This window comes from Falco naumanni, chromosome 5 (genome assembly GCF_017639655.2).
Source record: "Falco naumanni isolate bFalNau1 chromosome 5, bFalNau1.pat, whole genome shotgun sequence".
NCBI classification, from domain to species: Eukaryota; Metazoa; Chordata; class Aves; order Falconiformes; family Falconidae; genus Falco; species Falco naumanni.
Window position 1 is genome coordinate 56,459,314 of NC_054058.1, and position 21,051 is coordinate 56,480,364.

The 21,051-nt window shown below is 43.6% G+C and overlaps 1 protein-coding gene across 2 annotated transcripts; it reads left to right on the plus strand.

Moving 5' to 3' along the window:
• Positions 1-4,997: 4,997 nt before the first annotated feature.
• DYRK2 (dual specificity tyrosine phosphorylation regulated kinase 2) lies at positions 4,998-20,817 on the plus strand. 2 transcript variants are annotated; one of them, XM_040596103.1, is made up of 4 exons: positions 4,998-5,070; positions 5,356-5,415; positions 6,201-6,337; positions 15,133-20,817. In XM_040596103.1, the coding sequence occupies exons 2-4, from the start codon at positions 5,361-5,363 to the stop codon at positions 16,732-16,734; spliced, it is 1,794 nt and encodes a 597-aa protein (XP_040452037.1). In that variant the 5' UTR covers positions 4,998-5,070; positions 5,356-5,360; the 3' UTR covers positions 16,735-20,817. The 2 variants fall into 2 exon arrangements, with proteins under 2 accessions (XP_040452037.1, XP_040452038.1); XM_040596104.1 differs by lacking the exons at positions 4,998-5,070; positions 6,201-6,337 and having other exon boundaries at positions 5,113-5,415.
• Positions 20,818-21,051: the final 234 nt, after the last annotated feature.

Genomic DNA, 21,051 nt, shown 5'->3' on the forward strand with positions numbered 1-21,051 from the left:
GTGTTCTTAAAGAGCAGAAAGGGCAAACCCTTGAAGAAAGAATGAGGTTTAGCCTCAACAGAATACACACTGGAATAAAGGCCAACAAACATCTGGACCTGGCAAGCCAGTTTAGCCTCATATATACCCTCATGTCAGTATGAATATGTACTAGCAAACTGATTTGTGGCAGTGATTCTTTACACTCTTGCTCTGAACACATAACCTCATTTTTCATATTTTTATGGAAATACAGCTTTATCCTAAGTTACAGGGGATGCTTTGCTGGGGATTTTTTTTCTGGGGAGGGCAGAGAGAGTGGAGTTGCAAACCTTACATGTATACCACACACTGAAGTGCATGTTTGAGAGCTAGTGGAGCCCTGACCTGTGCGCTTTCCATCTGCAATGCTAGCACTTGTAGGTTGCTGTATTTTGAAGTGCCTACACTGTTCTGCTGAAAGATCACACTGCAGTGTACACAGTCCTGCTCATGCCTAAATTATCCACAACACATTAACGGAAACCTGGTGCTGATTGTGTTCAGGCCCTCCTGAGACAACCACTTACTGGGCTTAAAGGTTTACTTTTAAAATACAGATTACTGGCTGAGACAACAGGCTTGGACCTATGTTTAAGCGATGGTGAGACATATCTTAATTGTTTTAATGTCTCCAATTCAGCATCGAAGGTCTGTGTCACAAAAACAATGGGGAAAAGCATGTATTTTTAAATGGCTTAGATCCTAGAACATTTTAAAACGTGCTGAGAGTAAGTATCGATTCTCCTTCTTATGCAAATTCTGCTTAGTATGAAAGGATGATTAAAAGGTGGCAGAAACCCACATTTTTACTTTCTTCCTTCTAGGCTTGTCTTGCCTTTCCTTTTCACAGAATCATAGAATCATTTAGGTTGGAAAAGACCCTTAAATTCATCAGATCCAACCATTAACCTAACACTAGTAAGTCTACCACTAAACCATGTCCCTAAGTGCCACATCCTGCACCCCCATCATGTTTGAGGAGCCTCGTATTTGTTCTACCTAGCGGTCATTTATCTACAGCCAAAGTAGTTTGCTGTGCCCGGCGAGAACAGTCAGAGCATAGCAACGTGCTGAGCAACGGCTGCACCCATCACTGTGGGAGCCCCCAGAGTCATCATCTGAGCTTTGGACATGCATGGCTTCTCAGGAATTCCTTGGTGTCTGACCACATAAGCATTTGCTAATATCACAGTGGCAGAGATGCTGTGTGACTGACCAGCCAGCCTCTCTTGCCCTGCAACTACATACCAAAGCCCTGTGTAATTAAACTCTAACCAGCATCCACTTTGGAGAGGTAAGAGGACTGGCATGGGACATTTCACAGTGATGCTAAGCAGGTACAGTGTTCTAACAGGATAACTGGGACCCAAGGCCGCCCAGCAAAACAGACCTCAGCAAACCCCTCACAGTTTGCTTGGAATTAGTATCTGTCTTGGTCACAAGGGCCCTGACCGAATGGCTCAAGAAATAAAGCATGCTCTGTATTTCTCCTCATTGCACTAGCATATTATCCTCAATAATGCATTTTAATGTACTATGTGGGCAGGAATACTTTTAGGCAAGGTTTTACAAATAACATGTCTTATTCTAGACTATTCTGGTTCTGTTTTGTTGTTGGGTTTTTTTTAATGAATTTTAATTTTCTCATTCAGTGGTTGTGACTTAACCACTTTATTTTCACCAAATAGTTGGTAATTTTTGTTCTGGAACACTTTGTGCAGTTTATCACAGGAGGATGATATCTGTAACAGTCCAGCCTAAGCCAATCAAGACAGCTGCAGTAAGCAGCCTTTGGATTCCACCTCCAGCTGCTGAGCCCTTCATCTCTTTCCTTAGGTGGCCACTGTGGTGCAGTACGGGTACTGCCTGTGCCCCACTGACTTGACACATTCCAGTCTGCAGGCCTGTTTGGGTACCCACCTGTAAAGAAAGGTTTCAGACATTTCTCTTCAGAACAAGTGCTTTGATGAAACTGCCTCAGAAGCCCCTTGCAAGTACCTGTTGGAGCGAGTCGAGAGGAGGGCCACAAAAACGACCAGAGGGCTAGAACGCCTCTCCTCTGAAGACAGGCTGAGAGCTGTGTGTTCAGCCTGGAGAAGAGAAGGCTCCATGGAGACGTTTTAGAGGCCTTTCAATATTTAAAGGGGACTTATAAGAAAGATGGGGCAAACTTTTTACAAGGGCCTGTTCTGATAGGACAAGGGGTAATGGTTTTAATCTAGACGAGGGTAGATTTAGACTAGATATAAGGAAGAAATATTTTACAATGAGGGTGGTGAAACACTGGAACAGGTAGCCTGGAGGAATGGTAGATGCCCCATCCCTGGAAACGTTCAAGTTCAGGTTGGATGGGGCTCTGAGCAACCTGATCTAGTTGAAGATGTGCCTGCTCATTGCGGGGGGTCGGGGGCAGGCGCTGGAGTAGATGACCTTTAAAGGTCCCTTCCAACACAAACGATTCTATGATTCTAAGCAGTGTGACACTCATGAACACTCAGTAATTAGTTTGTAAGAAAGGGAAGACTAATCTTCTGCCATCACAGCTTAGTTCACACTTTGGGGTAATAAAAGCTAAGGGGGAAGGAAAAAGGATCAAGAAAACCCTGATTCACTTGCTGTCTAATTTCTGAGCACCGTGCTCCTGCCAGGTGCCTAATAGTTATTTCTGTCCTGGGAACTGAAGTCTGTCAATCTCATCTCTTGTAGTACTAGTCTGGAAAGTGCTGATACGTTCAGTTGGCCAGTATCAGAAGGAAGAAGGTTTTGTGGCCACCCAATGGGATTCAGATTCCCAAGTGTAACTCTCGGTGCGAAGGAAGTAATCTTTGCTTTGCCTTTGAGTATTTAGGCCTTGCTTTCTTCTTTTGTTTGTAGATCTTCAACTATGATTTTGAAGAAGGCTGTTAAAGGTGTTGCATTTGCAACTAAGGATTTCACAATTTTATTAGCATGTTCTTCCTCTCTATCAACCTAAATCCTGCATGAAAGAGGCTTATAAATTCAAGTTTCTTGTATTGCGTTCAGAAGGAACCAGGATGGGCTTGCCTTCATCTTGAATTCCACTTCAGACTCCACCAGGTACTGTCCTCGACAGCAGATGCCAGGATGGATTGCAGAGGGAAAAACAGACGGAGAGAAAGAGAAGCATGTAGGCAGGCCCAAGCCCACCCTGAGGCTTAAAGACTAATGCTGAAAAACTAGAACACACACAGTTTTAGAAAGGGAATAGCCGAACAAGTAATGTGTAGTGTGTTCCCACTGACTTCATTAAAAGACTTTACTATGTGATAGGCTAACTCCGTTTTCCACATAGTATTCATAGTAGTCCAAGATTGTGTGAACAAACTGTGGGAAGCATACTGTGAGTGGTACACCTGGTGGGAAAGCAGTTGAAGCAGGGCTCTTACTTGACAAGGTTTCTCTTATCTGGATGTTTAGGTGTGACTAACCCCAGAACCATGGATGAAACCACCTGTGACTTCGACAGTCAGAGATGAGGAAATAATTCCTGCAGGCCCTGTGAAAAGATCATTTATATCAATTTTGTTTTTTCTTACCTAGCTTGAATGTGAATAAGCTTCTTCCCCCTTCCCCTCCTTAGACTAACTAGAAAAGCATTGTTTTCTTGCCATTCCTGAAACATTTAAGGTATCTCACAAAGAACAATAATATTATCATAGCGTGTGATATTCAGATACTTCTGATGTGCACGTGCTATTTGTGAAAATTACGGGAAAATACTGAGAGTAATCAGAAAACAGCATTTATACACCTGGCACAAGGAGCATTGGGAGTGCCTGTGGACATCTGGGGAGATACTGAGGAAGACAAAGCTTGCTTTCTGCTACAGCGAAGGGAAAAGTTTAGATGGGTGTGGGCAGCAAAAGGTTTGTTTTCTCTGTGGGACAGGAGGGTTTAGGGAAATTATTTGTTTCTTTGTACCAGTACAGGAAATGTCTTTGTTTATGCATGTATCTGCGGCAGTGGAAGAGGCAAAGTGATGGATTTTTTTATATTTTGTTTTTTGTCTTAAGCACAGGGGAAGGGGAGATTTATTTTTCTGTCTTTTCCTGTGGAAAGGGATGGAGGGAGGTCTGCCTACATTATCTACCAGCTGTTTCAGAAAGTCAAATATGTGTGTCTGCACAGACTTCAAAAAGGGTTGAGCGTAGGTAGGAGAGTTCATTCCAGCGCTGTCCCAAGCTGAGCAAATGTTTAGATGTCTATTTTTGGCTCTAATGACGTTCTAACTGACAAACCAGGAATTCAAAGCATTGTATTCCACAAAGCACGTTGTACCTTTTGGAAAACAAGGCCAATAATGCCCCCCGCACTCTCACCTCCCTCATTCTCGGTTGTGACTCCAGGGCAACCCCAAAAGCTCTTTCCCCTCAAAGCCATTTTTCAAGTTTTCACTGCATTCCACGTTTCGAGTTATTGATCCTTCCCCCTACGCTGTCACCTTTGTCCTTCCAGTGTGACAGAAGTGATCCCTGCTGCCTGAGGAACTGGTGAACCCCCAGCTTCTCCCCCCCCCCTCCCCCCGACTCCCGCCCAACCGACGTCCCCGCCGCCATCGCCCCCCTCCCCGCCGCACACACCGGCGCTGTCGGGGCGGGGGGCCGGCCGGGCTGCTGCCCCCGGGGGTCCCAGCCCCACAGGGCGGGGGGCGACGGGGCAAGGTGCAGGCTGCCTGCCGCCGGCCAAGATGGCTGTGACCCCGGGGGTGACCAGCGGCTGGGCGGGCACGCGCGCCCCCGCTGCCCCCCCACGCCGCCCCCCCACGCCCAGGGCCCGGCGCACGGCGGCCGTTGGGCGCGGGGCCGCGCTGCCCACCCCGCGCCCAGGGAACAGCGGGCGCTCGGCGGGAGCGGCGGGCCCGGCCGCCGCGCGGAGAGGTAGCGGAGGGGAGGGGGCGGCAGGGAGGGACGTAGGGAGGGGAGGCGGCCGATGGGGCGGGGACTGTCCTTCCAGTGCGCTGTTTGTCCCTGTTCCGCCGCGGGAGGAGGAGGGTCCTGTCCGGCCGCCTGCTGCTGCCCCCTCCTCCGTGTGAGGGGACCGGGGCGACCGGGGCGGGGGTGGGGGAGGTGATGAGCTTGGGCCGGGGGCGGCGGCGGCGGCGCGGCTGCTGCTGCTGCTGCTGCGGCGGCGGGAGACGACGGCGGCCCGTTGGAGGGTCTGTCCGGCCGGCCCGGGGCCAGGGGGATGCAGCGGAGGACGCGTCTGGGTCTGGGTGTAGCTGATCGGAGAAGAGAAGCAGCCGCCGACCGGCGAGGCCGAGGAGCAGCGGGGGAGAGCCACCCTGACATGCCTTTTCCTCTCCCTCCTCTCCAGCGGCCATGTTAACCAGAAAGCCCTCAGCTAGCGCCGCCGCTGGTGCTGCCTACCCACCCGGTAAGGAGAGGGCCGCCGCGATCGTCACCGCGCCGGGCTGCGGGCTCCCCGCGTCGCCACTGTCGCGCCGGGCCGGGCCGGGGGGGGTGGGGGGAAGGCTCGGCCGCCCCACTGCTGCCCCCGCATCTGCCGCCGCAGCGGGGCCGTGTGTGTGGGAACAATGATCCACCCTCCCCCTGGCAACAGAGCCCGGGGGGCCGGCGGGGGGCTGCGTGTGCGGCTCCGGCGTGCTGCTGCTGTGCGGGGTGGCGAGTTCGCCTCGGAGAAGGGGCTGGGGAAGCAGGGGGGAGGTAAGAGACATCACTTAGAAAAAAGACCCAGGGAAAATTGGGAATCGCTGCGTTTGCCGGAGCGGCCGCGTTTGACAGGGGGCAGCGGTGCTCGTCTCCTCTTCCCGCTGCAGACTTGGGAACTCCTGGCGAGTCCCCGGCGGCGCCGGGATTTCGCCGGGCCAGACGGCTCGGGGGGGAGGGGGGGGCGGGCGGCCGTCCAGACCCGAGGCGTGTGCGGGGCAGAGCCAGCTCGTTCTCCCGGTTAGGCGCCTGCCGGTGGCGGGTTAATCTCGGATGAAGGGTTTAGCCTGGCGAGCGCGGCCCGCCCGCGCTATTAGCCGGATCGGTGCGTGAGTGCGCCGCGGCGGCGATTAGCTTTTAATGGCTTCTGCCTGAAGCAAGCCGGGCGGCGGTGCCTGCGAAGCGCCGGGGCCGCCGCCGCCCCGACGGCCGCGCCGCCTGAGGGGCCGCCGCCGCCGCTGCCCTCCGCGCTCACCCCTCTGCTCTCCGCAGGCAGGGCAGGGGACAGCGGCCGCCCGCTGCAGTCTTCCCCGGGCACCGGAGCCGGGGTCTCCCGGGCAGGAGCTGGGACCGGCCCGCCGTCGCCCCTCGCATTGCCTCCGCTCAGGGCCAGCAACGCCTCCCACACGGTGAGCCCGGGCACGGGGCGGGGGGCCGGGGCGGGGCGGGGGGGAGCGGGAAGGGGCGACCGAGCCCGGGGGCTTGCCGCGCCGCCGATTGCCTTGCGCTGGGTGTCCCCCGCGGCGGGACCGCGACCTCACGGGCACCCCGGGGCGGGAGAGGGCAGGGGCTGCGCCGGGGCCCCGTCCCGCCTGGCGAGGCGCTGGGTGCTTAAGCGAAGTGCGGTTCGTTCCAGCGGACTCTGATTAAACGTGCCTGGTTTTTGTGAGGCTGAGACCCAGTGACTGCACTGAGAAGCAGCTTTCTCCCTCCCCAGCCCCCCTTCACTCTGGTTTTGTGTCTACTTTTAAGCGACAGATTCGATCTTCCACACTCACACAGAGGAGCTGTTCTGGTAAATGCATTTTTTGAGGTGACATTATTTTGGCAATGAGGTTAGTCGCTGTGATTAAAGGGTCTCATGAACTGTGGTGAAAATGAAGGCTGCTGCCTCGTTTTATGTCTGATCAGCTCAGGCCGATAGCTGTCTTCCCTAGAAATAGCTATCGTACGCAGGGACAGTGATTGGATGGATCTGACTTTACCGCTGCAGTAGTTTACCTAAAGAAATAAGCACTGATGGTATGAAAACGATGTTATTTTCCGGTTCTGTGATATCTCACATTATCTCCCACTCCTAGTTAATCTACTAGGAATGAAACTTTGCAAGTATGCCGCTATATATGGATGAGAGAGGGTATCTCTGTCCTGAAGGCATGACAGAGTAGAGAGAAGGGTCTATATGCTGTCATGTTAACACTAAATATCTGAATTTTTTATTGCATACATTTCCTTTTAAATTATGAAAGATTTCATACTGATCCTGAAAAGCATTGATGGCATATTTTTCTTAGAATTAATGAGTTCTTAATGGATGCTCACATACTATCTTTGTAAACATATGGCAGAGCTTTAAATGGTAATGTGATTATGGACGAGTGGAAGGTGAAACTATGCATTTAGATATTAGGGTTTCAGTGACTTTCTATGTTGCTTCAGGGTTAAAAGCTTCTTATTCAAATCCATTTATAGCAAGAATTGGCTTAAATAAAAAAAATATCTGTATACGTAGCATAGCGTCAAAAGGAGTGATGAATATTCTGCAAATTCAAGGTGGAGCTGCATACTTGAGATCAACATCATTGTATATTTATGTAGCTAGGGTACATATCTGAATTGTTCCTGAGCAGCGAAGGACAATTTTTTCACATTCATATACCGACCGGTTCAGTGCTGGTTGATTTTAGGGTTGGGGCAGAAGCTTAATTTTTTCATAAAAACAGAAGAGAAGGAACGTAGTACAAACAGCCTGGATACTGATCATGAAACTGCACATACAGATGGGCCCACAAATAACAGGGACCCACATGTAAAAGATCCCAGACTTAATTTAGGATTTGTGAAAGCGTGGTGGTCCAGCTATATATCTGGGACTGCTTACTAATTTTGGACGAACAGAATGTTGCTATTTTTATACACAGATTTATAGGGGTGTGTGTGTATTATATATAGTGTCTGGGCATATATACATACATATAAAAAGATGAAGTCTTTATGAAAGCATGCAAGAGATGTTAAAGTTACATTTCTGTTTCGACTTTTTATACACATATTGATATGTATGTATACATATGTTTTTATTTAGCATATTTATTTTATTTTTTATTTAGCATATTATACACATAGAGGTAAAATACTTACGGAAGCTCACAGGATGATCAGGCATTATATTGCTGTGTTTCATGTCCCTCTAGATTTTGACTGTTGCAAACTCTGCCTTTCCTTTGTGATACAGAGCCTACTCTACAGTATTTATTTAGCCTTGGGTACTATTACAGAAATACCTCAGACTGCCTTTCTGAATTTTGTAGGTGGTTATTTTGTGGTTTGGCTAACATAACTTTTTGTGGTAAGGATCAGATGTGACATCAGAATGGTGGATTTTAACATAAAAAAAAAAGGGGGGGGAGGTATCTTTTATGTGATCTTTCTATAAACTTCAGGCCTGCTGACCTCAGCTGACACTGAGTGATTGAAACCATTGGTTTTACATCCCACTACTTCTTCCAGTCAGACCTATTTAAAAATGGAATATTTCAGTTCTCTTAAACCATTTTCCTTCTTTGTGTTCATTTGCTTATTCTGTTTTCATCCCTGTTGTATCTATGTGACTTCTGTAATAGCTAAAAATTGGGAGTGTTTTTCTTTGTGTTTCTAGCTTTCAGAAGGTACAGTTTGCCCAAGTGGTTGAACTTTCTGGTGGCTGGGTGTAAGCATGTGCATTGTATACACACAGGCTGTGAGGAGAGATTGAGATTGAAGATAGGTTTTTGTTTAAGCTAAAAAGCTTTTAATTCAGACAGAAAAGCAGCATACTACCTGTCATACTCCTTGCAGTAGTGACTTGTGTGATCTAGCCTCCAGTGAAACTGTGGTTTAATACTTTCAAGTGAAGTTGCATTGTTTGGTATAATACAGTAGCATGGGTAGAAGAGGGGAAGATGCTGTTTTATACAGGCTTGGTGTAACAGGGCAGAGGTTTTGGCTGTGGTCTCTGCAATCACAGCAACCTTTGTTGATAAGCAGGCTGTTGTGTATTGTACCAGGGAAAGGTTTGGTTTATTAAAAAAAAATAAAATAATTGTGGCTTCATCCTAGGCTTACTTCTGTCAGCTTCCATCCCTGACTATCTTTTTGGCTCATGATGGAAAATGTGAACTCATGTCCAACCCCTTGTCCTCTTCATTTTCCTCTCCAAAGTCATTGATTTTTCTTTTGAAGCCTTAAGTTCTTGCCTTGATGATTAGAACCTTTTTCCATTCATTCTCTCCTGTTTCATTGCAGTGTTCTTACATCCACTTGACATGCTGCAGTAGAGATTATCTTGCTTGCCTACTGCTGTGCTCACGTAAATCCTCACGGGTCTGTGAGTCCCACTCCCAGACTCTCGTCTGTCTTCTGCCTACCTCCATCTCTGTTCTGTCTTGTTTGGCATGTATCCGTGCATTCTGCAGTCTTCCTGTTTCTCTTGCAGTAAAGCAGTTTTAATCTTTTTCTCCTGTCTAATACTGTAACAACCACCCATTTACAGTACATGATTCAGTGCCCTCCCTCTTCAAGCCCTTTTGAAGATTTCCCTACAGCAAGCCTGTTTTCTTTTGCCACCAGGGATGAATGTCTATCCATATACTTTTGCATCAGTCATTCAGTCTTAATCTTAAAAATTTGAAATTATTTTTTTTAAAAAAACCCTAATTTACATTGTAATGGGTCATAGATTCCTGGACTCTGCTGACATGAAGATCTGGTGGGTCACATGCTGAAAATTTTTATTGTGGGCAGCTGCTTTAAAGCGTGTAAGCCCAAAGAAAATATCTTTCTACTGTGGTGTTTTCATGTAACAAATTGCCACAGAAATGCTGTCACATCTGAGTAGAAGTAACTATACAGTCATGGACTTCCCTATATCTAGATTTCTTTGGATGTTTTTTGCTCATAAAACTTGTGTCTGGGGGGAATGTGACGCTATCTTGACTTCTAATGGGGCTGGGGGAGGCTCTGAAATTTGGGCTCCCAACAGGTGGTGACTATGCTGTGGGGACTGCAGTACATCTGGGCACATCTCTCGTATGTGCACACTTCAGCTTACCTGAAGGGTTCAATTTAGTGTGCATTAACTGTCCTTTTTGGTTTCAACATGTGTAATGCATGCACGTTATCCCAGAAGTATCCAGACTCACTGCACTTGTGTAGTCCTGACAGGAGAAGAAAAATTTATGAATTGGTTTCGCTCTTGAGGCATTATTGTATCTATGAAAATATTTGCTATATAAGGTCAGAGTCAACTTAAAAAAAATAAGCTTATATGGACCAGATAAAACATCAACAAAATATCCAGATGGTGTGTTTTTTCTACAGCTCTTGTTGAGCCACAAGCTGTTTAGGACAAAGGCTTAGTCTTTTTTGGTGTATAAAATGCATACTCATAATAAAACCATTATGATAATCCAGCATTATTGTTACTGTACTAATTAGCAACTGGTTTTAGTTTTGAACAGAGGAATGCTGCGAAATTCCTTTATCAAGGAAAAAAAGGCCTTTTGTACATTTGCTCAGGCTGTAGTCAATAAAATAGGCAGCGAAGCATGCTACACCTGATACCATGTGCCTCTAGCATGTTAGACACAGCAGCACTGAAACTGGCATGCCCAGAAATGCTGTGAAGGAAGGAGTATGTAGTGTAACATTTATTCTTTAATTTGGAACACTATTTCTCCCTTGTTCTCATCTATGCAAAGCAATAGGAGATAAAGACATCTTATTCCTGTGCAGTATTGCAGCAGGCTGTTGTGATAGCTTTATTATTAAGATTCATTTTGTAAATCTTTTGTGATTCTGATTGACAGCAAAATCTTCTTTTCTGCAGTTTTGCTCAAAATAAAATGATAGTATGTAGCTGAAGCATCTGTCTGTCTTGGATAGTTTTATAGGGTGCTAATATCACACCAAGTGAATTCTACAAAGATGGAATATGATACAACTACGTAATGTCTTGAAGCCTTTGAGAAGAGGTATATGCTCCTGTGATCTTCAACCTTGTAGTCATGGTCTTTAGAAGGTCTTGAAAAGATCATTGCATTGGCTGAGTGTTACTGCAAATGAGTTGTCAGTCGATTTGCCTTCTTGTTAGCAGGGTGGCTCAGTTTTATGCTACTTTGATGTTGTTACAGGTCTGTAATCTAAGTATATTAGGTTACTGTTCTACTGCTGTCCTTAGGCCCATTTTTGAAAACAAAACAAAAAAACAAGACCCAAACACTCCCCCAACCCCAGGAAAAAAAAAAAAAAGTGTGTGTGTGTGTTCTGGTGGTTTTGTTTTGTGTACGGTCTTTATTTCACAGGTTAGGTGAAAGTTTTCAGCATTGCCATTGACTTCCATAAACTGAGCAAACCAAAGTTAAAGCAAAATCGTAGTGGTGGTTTTGAAGTTCGGAAAAAACTACTGTGGGGAAAAACAAAATGGTAACATTTACTGTTAGGTCATTGGTGTTGCCAGAAGACTCAGGAAGGTTAGTTCTTTCAGTTTAAGCTTACCTGTTATTTCAGTATGTTTCATGGAGAAGTGTGTACATCAGTAAGTTTTTGAAGATGTATGCTATAAAAATACGTAAATCTTAGAAGGTATAGATGTGTCTCAACACAGGCAATAAAACGTATAATAAGTGATCTGCATGAGTGCATGCAGGTTGTCAGCTGTGTGGGCTGTTGGTTCTGGAATTTACAGGCCCATCTGCAGAAGCAAAAGGGAGTATGTTATAAACCTCTCAGGGTTATGGTTTGGATGAAAGGCTGGTGGAGTTTCCATGTACTGTCAACAGTTTGGTACTGGACTAAGAAGGCGGTAGTCCTTTGTAGCTTCCCAAGCCCATTAGTTGTGGTTCAGGAAACTTAGAACGTCACTGGTGAAGCCTGTGGAGCTTGTAAGCAGTGCAAGCCTGAACTTGACAGCAATCTTAGACACCGGTAGCCACAAGTAGATAGGCATAGCAAAATGCTGGTGAGAATCCAGCCCTCATCCAGGTTGGAAATAGAAGAAGTGGTGATTCTTATGCAGGCAGTACCCTGAGATGGGAAAAGTCCATTTTTCATGTTGACTTTGTGGTTGTGATGTGTCTGATAGCTCTGAAACTCCTGAAAGTGAGCTCTCTTCTCCCCCACAGCTTTTGGAATACAACCTGTGCTAATTTGGTGTCTTCCACAAAAAAAGCCAAAACAGTGCTACTGTCTGCATCTGCATTTGCATTCCCCAGCAGCAGCTGACTGAAACTGGCAAAACCGGTCACTTTGGATTTGGGGTGAAGCTGGGATAATGCTGGTGATTTCATTCTGCTGCTTGGAAAAAAAGTGCCAACTTGTTAGCAGCAGGAGAAACCATGAGGCTGCTTGAAGGTGCAGGAAGCAGAGCTACATGGTTTACACTTCAAAATGTGTTTGCAAACATGCTTTTAGGAAAAAGAACTCTTTAGTCTGTTGAGAGTGGATAAATGTTTGGGTTCTTTCCAAGCCCTGATAAAAAGCAAATAACTGAAGTCTGAAGAATTCCCCAGTGCATCTGTTGAAACAAGCAGTGCTTAGGAAGGACAGAAGATAGTTAACTCTGAAAACAGGTGACTAGAGTAAAAAAAAAAAAAAATTCAAGATGTGGACTGTGGCAATGAGTACTTGGGTTAAGGGATTCTTCAAGATGGTTTTCTCTGCTATTCTTTTTCTTCCTTATTGTCTGTACATTGGTATTGTCTACTCCCAGTTTGTCCAGATATGTTCTGCTTTATTGTAGGACTAGTGCTGCAGAAGAAATGTTTCTGCCTGGAATTCCCTAGCTTGAGTGCTTTTAATCTGTACAGTTACTCTGCTGCTTCATTGTGCATTTCTTATTTGCACACTTTGGCAGTATTGCATGGGCTGAACCTCTGACACATCTTACTAACTAGATCCAATTCTTCTGAGTTGCATCATGTAGCAGCTCTTGGGGCCAAATTTTTTTCCCCAGTAACTGTTGTTTATATAGGGGATCAGGGCAGCCTTCAGGAAACTGCTACTGCAGTGAGCTTCAGACTTGACCTGAAGGAATTGCATGTAGGCATGATAGGCTCATTAAGTTCCCTGATGATATAATTCCTGGTGCTTTTTAGCCATCAAACTAGGAAGGGAATTAATGTTGATATCCGGCATACCTTCACTGTGCTTAAATGTTACAAATGTCTGTCCTGAATTGCTATTGTGTGGTAATGCTTTCTATGAGATCGATTAAATTTGATAGTGTGAATCTAAATTGCTCTGCAAATAAACATACACAGTACACTGCAATGGCAAAATAAAATGAACCAATTATTCATCATGAGTCAAAATGGAATCAGAAGAGCAGTGAACTCAGCAAAAGCAGTGCACTCAGCAAAAGCAATCTCTGAGAGCTCTTGTTCTTGAGTTGTGTGAGTTTCAGAGCTGCAAATTTCAAAATATTATCCAAAGGTGAAGCTGGTGTCCAGATGTCTACTCCTTGGGAACAAGTTACTGAATTTACAAGAACATGCTACTGCCGTATCATACTGATACCTTAAAAGAAGCATAAAGTACGCTACAGTCTGCGTTGCATGTCCTGGTTTTCTCATTAGGAAGCACTTCTGCGGCTGCAGCACAGATTTCATTGCCTTATATCATGGCACACAACTGTCATTTTCTGATTTCATTTCAACAACCTTAAGTGAACAGGGAATGTGTTATCCTTAGCTGCCTAGAAAAAATAAGGTTCAGATTAGAAGTGCTGTCAACTCTGGCTTGATCATCTGTCTGACAGTATCAGTGAACTTCTGGTTAGTAATTTGGCATAAATATTAAAACTGGTGAATCAGCTGGAGAGACAGCATGGGAATTCTTCCCATGCTTGCATAAGACCAGGCAGAAGACAAACTAATTATCCTTTACTTTAGAGCAAATGAGGATTTCTAAGGACAGCTATTTTAGTGCCAAGTTTATGCTTGTAAATTTCTTGTTTCTCCTTAAAAATCCCAGGTTTTGAGCAATAGTTGTTTTCACATCCCAGTAGTTCCAGTGTTTCTTTATTTGAAAATGCTGAATGCTGCTGTTTATTCCCTTGTGAAAACTGTCAAGCACAAATGTAATTTCTAGAATCAACTAATCTTTTTTTGCATTCCTTTAAAATAAGGTTACTTGCATGTTCTTCAAGGCAAATATATTCTTCTCACTCAAGTCTGCATCAGGCCCTAAATCTCATCTTGGTTAAAAGTTAGTAGAAGACTGGTTTGGGAAAGTGCTAAAGGATATGATTGTGCTTCATTGATCTGAATAGTGACTCAGTTGCAAGCAGTAAATGGCATCTCCTGGACTTCAGAAATATGCAGGTTCTTCTCTTTGTGCATGCCACAGTACATTCCTTATTGCGTAAGATTGTATCTGGAGGTTTTGTTGTACAGCAAATATAGGAACAAGTTAAAAATCTTGATTTCAGGTAACTAGGAGAGCCTTAGCCATATAAGTTCTAGCAGGCATTATATATTGATGTCTAGCATCAATAAAACTTCTACTATGTTCTGTAAAATCTAATGTTCTTCAAGCATGCTTTTAGTAGGGCCTGTAGTGATAGGACAAGGGATAATGGCTTTAAACTAAACGAGAGTAGATTTAGATCAGATATCAGGAAGAAATTCTGTACTGTGAGGGTGGTGAGACACTGGAACAGGTTGCCCAGAGAAGCTGTGGATGCCCCATCCCTGGAAGTGTTCAAGGCCAGGCTGGATGGGGCTGTGAGCAGCCTGGTCTGGTGGAAGGTGTCCCTGCCCATGGCAGGGGGTTGGAACTAGGTGATCTTTAAGGTCCTTTCCAACCCAAACCCTTCTATGAGATTCTATGATTCTATGATTACTATGTAGCAGGACTGCTGCCTTGAAGATTCCTTGGAGGAATTGTTAGCTTGTCATGGTAGCATGTCTGTGATTGTCTTGTTGCAAACATTTTAGAGAGTCATGGAATTGGTGTTTGAGAAACAAGGATCTGCAAGATGTAATAGCATCCAGCAGTATCACAGTGTATGTGCTGTATTTTTTGGATTATCTGTAGACAGCTGGCTTCTAAGAAAATACTTAGTCTTGAGGTGATTTAGGCAGGATGGCAGATTGCAGAATGAATGGTGGAGCACAGAGTTCATGCCTTTCTTGTTAACTGGGTATGTATTTATTTTCGATTTTAGGTTGGAGGCAGTAAGCACACAATGAATGAGCACCTCCATGTTGGTAGCCATGGACAAATCCAGGTTCAGCAGCTGTTTGAAGATAATAGTAACAAGAGGACGGTTCTGACAACACAGCCAAATGGACTTACAACGCTAGGCAAATCTGGATTGCCAGTGGTTCAAGACAGACAGTCAGAGAGTGCTCACAGACGACAAGGGAGCACCAGCTCTTTAAAATCTACAGATGGAACAGGGAAGGTGAAGGCCTCTGTTATGACACCAGAGCAGGCAATGAAGCAATACATGCAAAAATTAACAGCTTTTGAGCATCATGAGATTTTTAGCTACCCTGAAATATACTTTTTGGGTCCAAATGCAAAGAAGCGGCAAGGTGTGATTGGTGGTTCAAACAACTGTGGGTATGACGATGACCAAGGGTCTTATATACAAGTACCCCACGATCATATTGCATACAGGTATGAAGTCCTGAAAGTTATAGGAAAAGGAAGCTTTGGGCAGGTGGTGAAGGCCTACGATCACAAGATGCATCAACATGTGGCACTAAAAATGGTGAGAAATGAAAAACGTTTCCACCGCCAAGCTGCGGAAGAAATTAAGATCCTGGAACACCTCCGGAAACAAGATAAGGATAACAACATGAATGTTATTCACATGTTGGAAAACTTCACATTCCGCAGCCATATCTGCATGACATTTGAATTGCTGAGCATGAACCTGTATGAATTAATTAAGAAAAACAAGTTTCAGGGCTTTAGCCTGCCTTTGGTCCGCAAGTTTGCTCACTCAATTTTACAGTGCTTGGATGCTTTGCACAAAAACAGAATCATTCACTGTGACCTTAAACCTGAGAACATTCTGTTGAAGCAACAGGGTAGAAGTGGTATTAAAGTGATTGATTTTGGCTCCAGTTGTTACGAGCATCAGCGTGTCTACACCTACATTCAGTCGCGTTTTTACCGTGCACCTGAAGTCATCCTTGGTGCTCGTTATGGGATGCCCATAGATATGTGGAGCTTGGGCTGTATTCTAGCAGAGCTCCTCACCGGTTATCCACTTCTACCTGGAGAAGATGAAGGAGACCAGCTGGCTTGTATGATTGAGCTATTGGGCATGCCTTCTCCAAAACTCTTAGATTCATCCAAGCGAGCCAAAAACTTTGTGAGCTCTAAGGGTTATCCCCGCTACTGCAGCATCACAACCTTGTCTGATGGCTCTGTTATACTTAATGGTGGACGCTCTCGGAGGGGAAAGCTACGTGGCCCTCCAGAGAGCAGAGAATGGGGTAATGCATTAAAGGGATGTGATGATCCCCTGTTCCTTGACTTCTTAAAACAGTGTTTAGAATGGGATCCTGCTATCCGTATGACACCCAGCCAGGCTTTGCGGCATCCCTGGCTAAGGAGACGGTTACCAAAGCCTCCGACTGGGGAAAAGGCCTCGGCAAAGAGAATTACAGAGAGCACTGGTGCTATAACGTCGATTTCCAAGTTACCTCCAACTTCAAGCTCAGCTTCAAAACTGAGGACTAATTTGGCGCAGATGACAGATGCCAATGGAAATATTCAGCAAAGGACAGTGTTGCCAAAACTCGTTAGCTGAGTTTGAATAACCCAATGCTGTTAATAAAAGAGATACAATGTGGCTGAGCCTTATTTGTATGAAAAAGTAGCTCAGATATACATTTTTATTTGCTCAATAACTTTATTCATTTTTATCTTTTAGCACTCATTTTAAATGTAAGAAATGTTGATTTTGTTTTTATAAAAACACGGGGACAATGCTTTAAGTTTTTATACTTATTTTTTAAAATGTTTGTCTTCTACAGTACAATTAGCCTTACTGTAACTAGTGTGACACAGTAATAAACATCAGTGGCAGGCCACTGGTTACAACATGACTGTCATGCATTGCAGCGTGGTGTCAAAGGTATTGACCTTTCTCTTCCATGGTTCATATTAGGTTTCACCTGGGGTAAACTTGTAAGACTCTGCCTTTTGGATTTTGTGGGTATGGGTCTTGATTCTGTGAACACTCACACCTATGCCTGACTGGATTCCAGGGAGAATACTCAAAAGAAATACAGTTCAGCACCTGTAAACTTGTAATTTGAAGTGGAGCCATAGCATGTTAGTGTCATTTTCTGTATGGTAGCCCAGAGAAGGTAGTGGTATCACTAACAATGCAACCACCTCCTATGGAATGCTTTCTGTATTCAAAAGTAATGGGTTGTGATTAAAATGCAAAGCATTTAAGCATAATGCAAAAAATAGGAACTTACAGTACTAAAATGACTCTCTTACCTTGCATGCTGTGTGGTAGAGTGAGAGGAATGGACAGTCTCAGGAGGAGTGAATACAGAACTATGTTCCTCTGAATCTGAAAGTGAGTGATGATCTGGACTTCGTTTCAGGTATATAACACTGAGCATTCACACAGGGCTTCTTTTTTCCCCCTCCCCTCTCCTGTTTTCTCTCCCAATGTGCAGCTTTGTCTCCCTAAATCACATAGGCAGAAGTGCTCATTCTCTGTTTTATACTGTAACTTCCAGACTGTTATGCTACATGGATTTCACAGATTGCTTTTATTTTTTCTGGCAATGTTTGTCTGAGCAACTGTGACCTCTCTGGTACATATACAATTCAGATCAAATTTGCGTGTAGGGGCAAACACTATATTACTGCATTGCTTTCTGTAGAAATGTACTTCACCTTAGACAGCATAATGGATGGAAAGATCTTCAATGGAAAGCTTTTCAGTTGGCAGACACCATCCTAGATACTTTCTAATAACGGAGAATTATGAATGGGAAGGTAAATGGTTGGAATTTGATTTAATCTTTGGCATTTGTAGCTGAAAATTAACTTTGAAGGAACAATTAGAGATGTGCAGGTTTGTTCACATGTGTGTGCTAATGTTGTGTTTTCCTTTTTTAAATGCATTCGTGGAAGAAAGATGGGCTTTACTGAGGAATAATATTCATGTTGTAGCATGTTTTCAACAGGAACAGTTTGAGATCTAAGATCAGTATTTCATCACGTACAATGGCTGTGGTCTAGATTGGATGTATAAAACATGAAAAGGGAATTTTAAATGAAGTAGAACATAATCTAGAAGAGTTTGTGGATGTTCAAACAAGACATAACTCGAACAGATAGCATTAAACCTCAATAACTTTAAGCAACATTTATATGCACAGATTTTGCTGAGTTACTTGTACAAATTATAAAAAATACTTAAAGCATGGTCCCCTAAGAGGCCAAGAAAGTTTCCGGTTAAGTTCTCCTTCATATTCATTAATTTACCACTTACAGCTTAATTTGGTTGGTTGGTTGGCTTGTTTACCTTTAATTTAATGTAAGACTGGGGGAGGGATATAAATAAATACAAAACAATAGAATTCTCAGGAAACATATCACTTAACTTCTTGCCAAAAAGTCAACACCTAAAGAAGCTCCAAAAATAATTTCTGAGTAGAGGATGGTATTTGTTGATTGATAACTGTAAAAATTAGAGCATCAATCAACCAGTTTTCTTTTTTTTTTAAAAAAGTTAATTTCCTGCCTCTAGTCAAATTAAATTATTTAGTGTTAAATGTTCACAACTTTATACAGTGTGTGTAAGTGCAATATGTAAACATGTATGAAATCATGTTAAAAATGAAATATACAACTAAGAAAAGTGGCTTTTGGAATATGAATATCCAGTACGTTGTGGTCAGTAAATTCTAAGTCTGGAAAATAGATGTATTAATTTTAACTGACTCTCCTGACTGTGGGAATACAATAATGTGTATTTTTCTACAGTAACTGAGAATCTTTGCTTCCTCCACCACCTACTTGGCTTTACCACTCCTTTCTACCTTAACTCTTCCTCCAAAAGTTAAGAAATAAGATGCTTATGTTAGGGGCGGAAGAGGAATCACGTCCCTTAATTTATTTTAAAGGGGACATTGATACGTATTCCTGCCTTTTGTGGCAGTTTAAGGTGAAAACATTCATAATGTTCATGGGTCATTAATGGGCTAAAACCACTAAATTTTCTTTTTCATGTAACCAGTTCTTAATGCCAATAATGCATTTACGATCCATCTTCTTCGTAAATGCTACCGGAAACTTTGAGGCCAAAATATTGTGTGCAGAGCTATTTTTTTAACCCAGATACAGTGGAACTTCCTCTATACTAAAGGAGCAGCCGCATCAAGGTTTTGAAGTGATGTAGCTGCTTTTTATTGTAGCTTATTTATACCTGTATAAAAGGAGGGAGGGAGGGAAAGGACGTTGCCTCTTGCTTTGATGTGATTTTATTCTAAGGGCTCTGATAATTAGGCTGATAGAAATTGGCTTGGAAACAGTGCTTAGTCTCACATGTTACCATTGTCTGGGGATGTCTGAGCTATTTTCAGATTTAGTAATAGCACAGTGTTGTCTTTGGTTGCAGTCTCACTTGGCTCAGTTTCTTGCACCGCTGGAGTGTTCATTACCGATTAAGTGTATTGGAACAACAGAGTGATGCAAGATGTGTAGATTAACAATAGAGGATGGATTGTGCCCTTGGTGTTAACAATGTGCCTTTTGTTACAAATGCGTGTTGTAGGGCATGCATCTTGGCCTCTTTAACCCTTGGAATACTGGATAGTAGGAATGAAATCTATTTTTAAATGCTATACCTGTCTTAAAATATCCTGTAGATGATCGAGGCCTTAATAGAAACAATAAGGCAATCACACTGCTGGGGTAGAGAGGACGCTCTGTTCTTGTCGTACGTCTCATTAAGGGGTTAAAGATGGCCCTTCTTCATTGGTTGTACTTTTAACATCAAATTGATTTTTTTTTAAATAAATTTTTGTTAATGGTGACACTAGACAGAAATCAACTATTTGTAAAAATTTACCTCAAACTCTTTAGTTTTATAGTGTGATTTAATCCCAGGGCATTTGGTATGAACCAAAGTGCATTCCTTTTATATGTGCCTGGCTCTTATAAAGGCGGCCAGGGATTTTTACAATTTGGGTGCAAGGCACTTAAGCCACTTTTAACTTGGTGGGTGGTTTGAAGTTATAAATGACTTCATGGAAATGTTGAAAACACTTTAAACATAAGTAGCATCGGGCAATATTAGAATCTTTAGGAAAGGGTGTGCATTATTTAATGCTCTCCCTCCATTTTTTAGTATTTTTTTTTCCCATCAATAAGTGATGATAAGTGCAAAAAGAACTTTTTTCCAGTCAGCAAAGATTAGAATATTGCCCAGTTTAATGCTATGGTAGCATTTGAATAGAATAACATTTGTGAATTATTGTTTCTAGGGGCTTGTACATCTCTGCTACAAATTGTAATTACTCAGTTCGACTGCTACAATTACGTCTAAGCAGTAGCTTGGGTTTTTATTGGGCAACGACTTAGACACGTGACTGTAATATGCTGCAACTGTGTGTACTGAAAACGTGAAAAACGATTGAATGTGGACTGTGTATATATTTATGTATAATTTTCTGTGAGATGCTGCTGTTGCCACTTAACATTAAAGATGTTGTAGTGGGTTTTAATCCTAGTGGCCAGTTTTATGATACTGTATGTATTGTACAGCTGATGACAGGAGTTAAGACTGTTCTAGTGAATATTTGTTACATTTTATTGTTGTGGCCAGAGATCATTTCAGAATAAAATTTTATGTCCTACTTTACTTCTCTCCACTGTAGTTTGGGTTTTTTGCGGGTTGTAAAGAGAGCCCTTGGAGTGCTGGCATTTCTTAAATGTGGAAGGGCCGCCTACTAGCCTGCAGAAGTCGGTGCCAGCAGTTCCTTCAGCATGCTTACTGGTATCTGTGTAGTAATTACCCCTTGCTGGAGGATGACTCTGCTGCTGTTTCATGTGTCTTGACAGCCTTGAATATTGCCCAAAGACTGCTTTTGCCCTG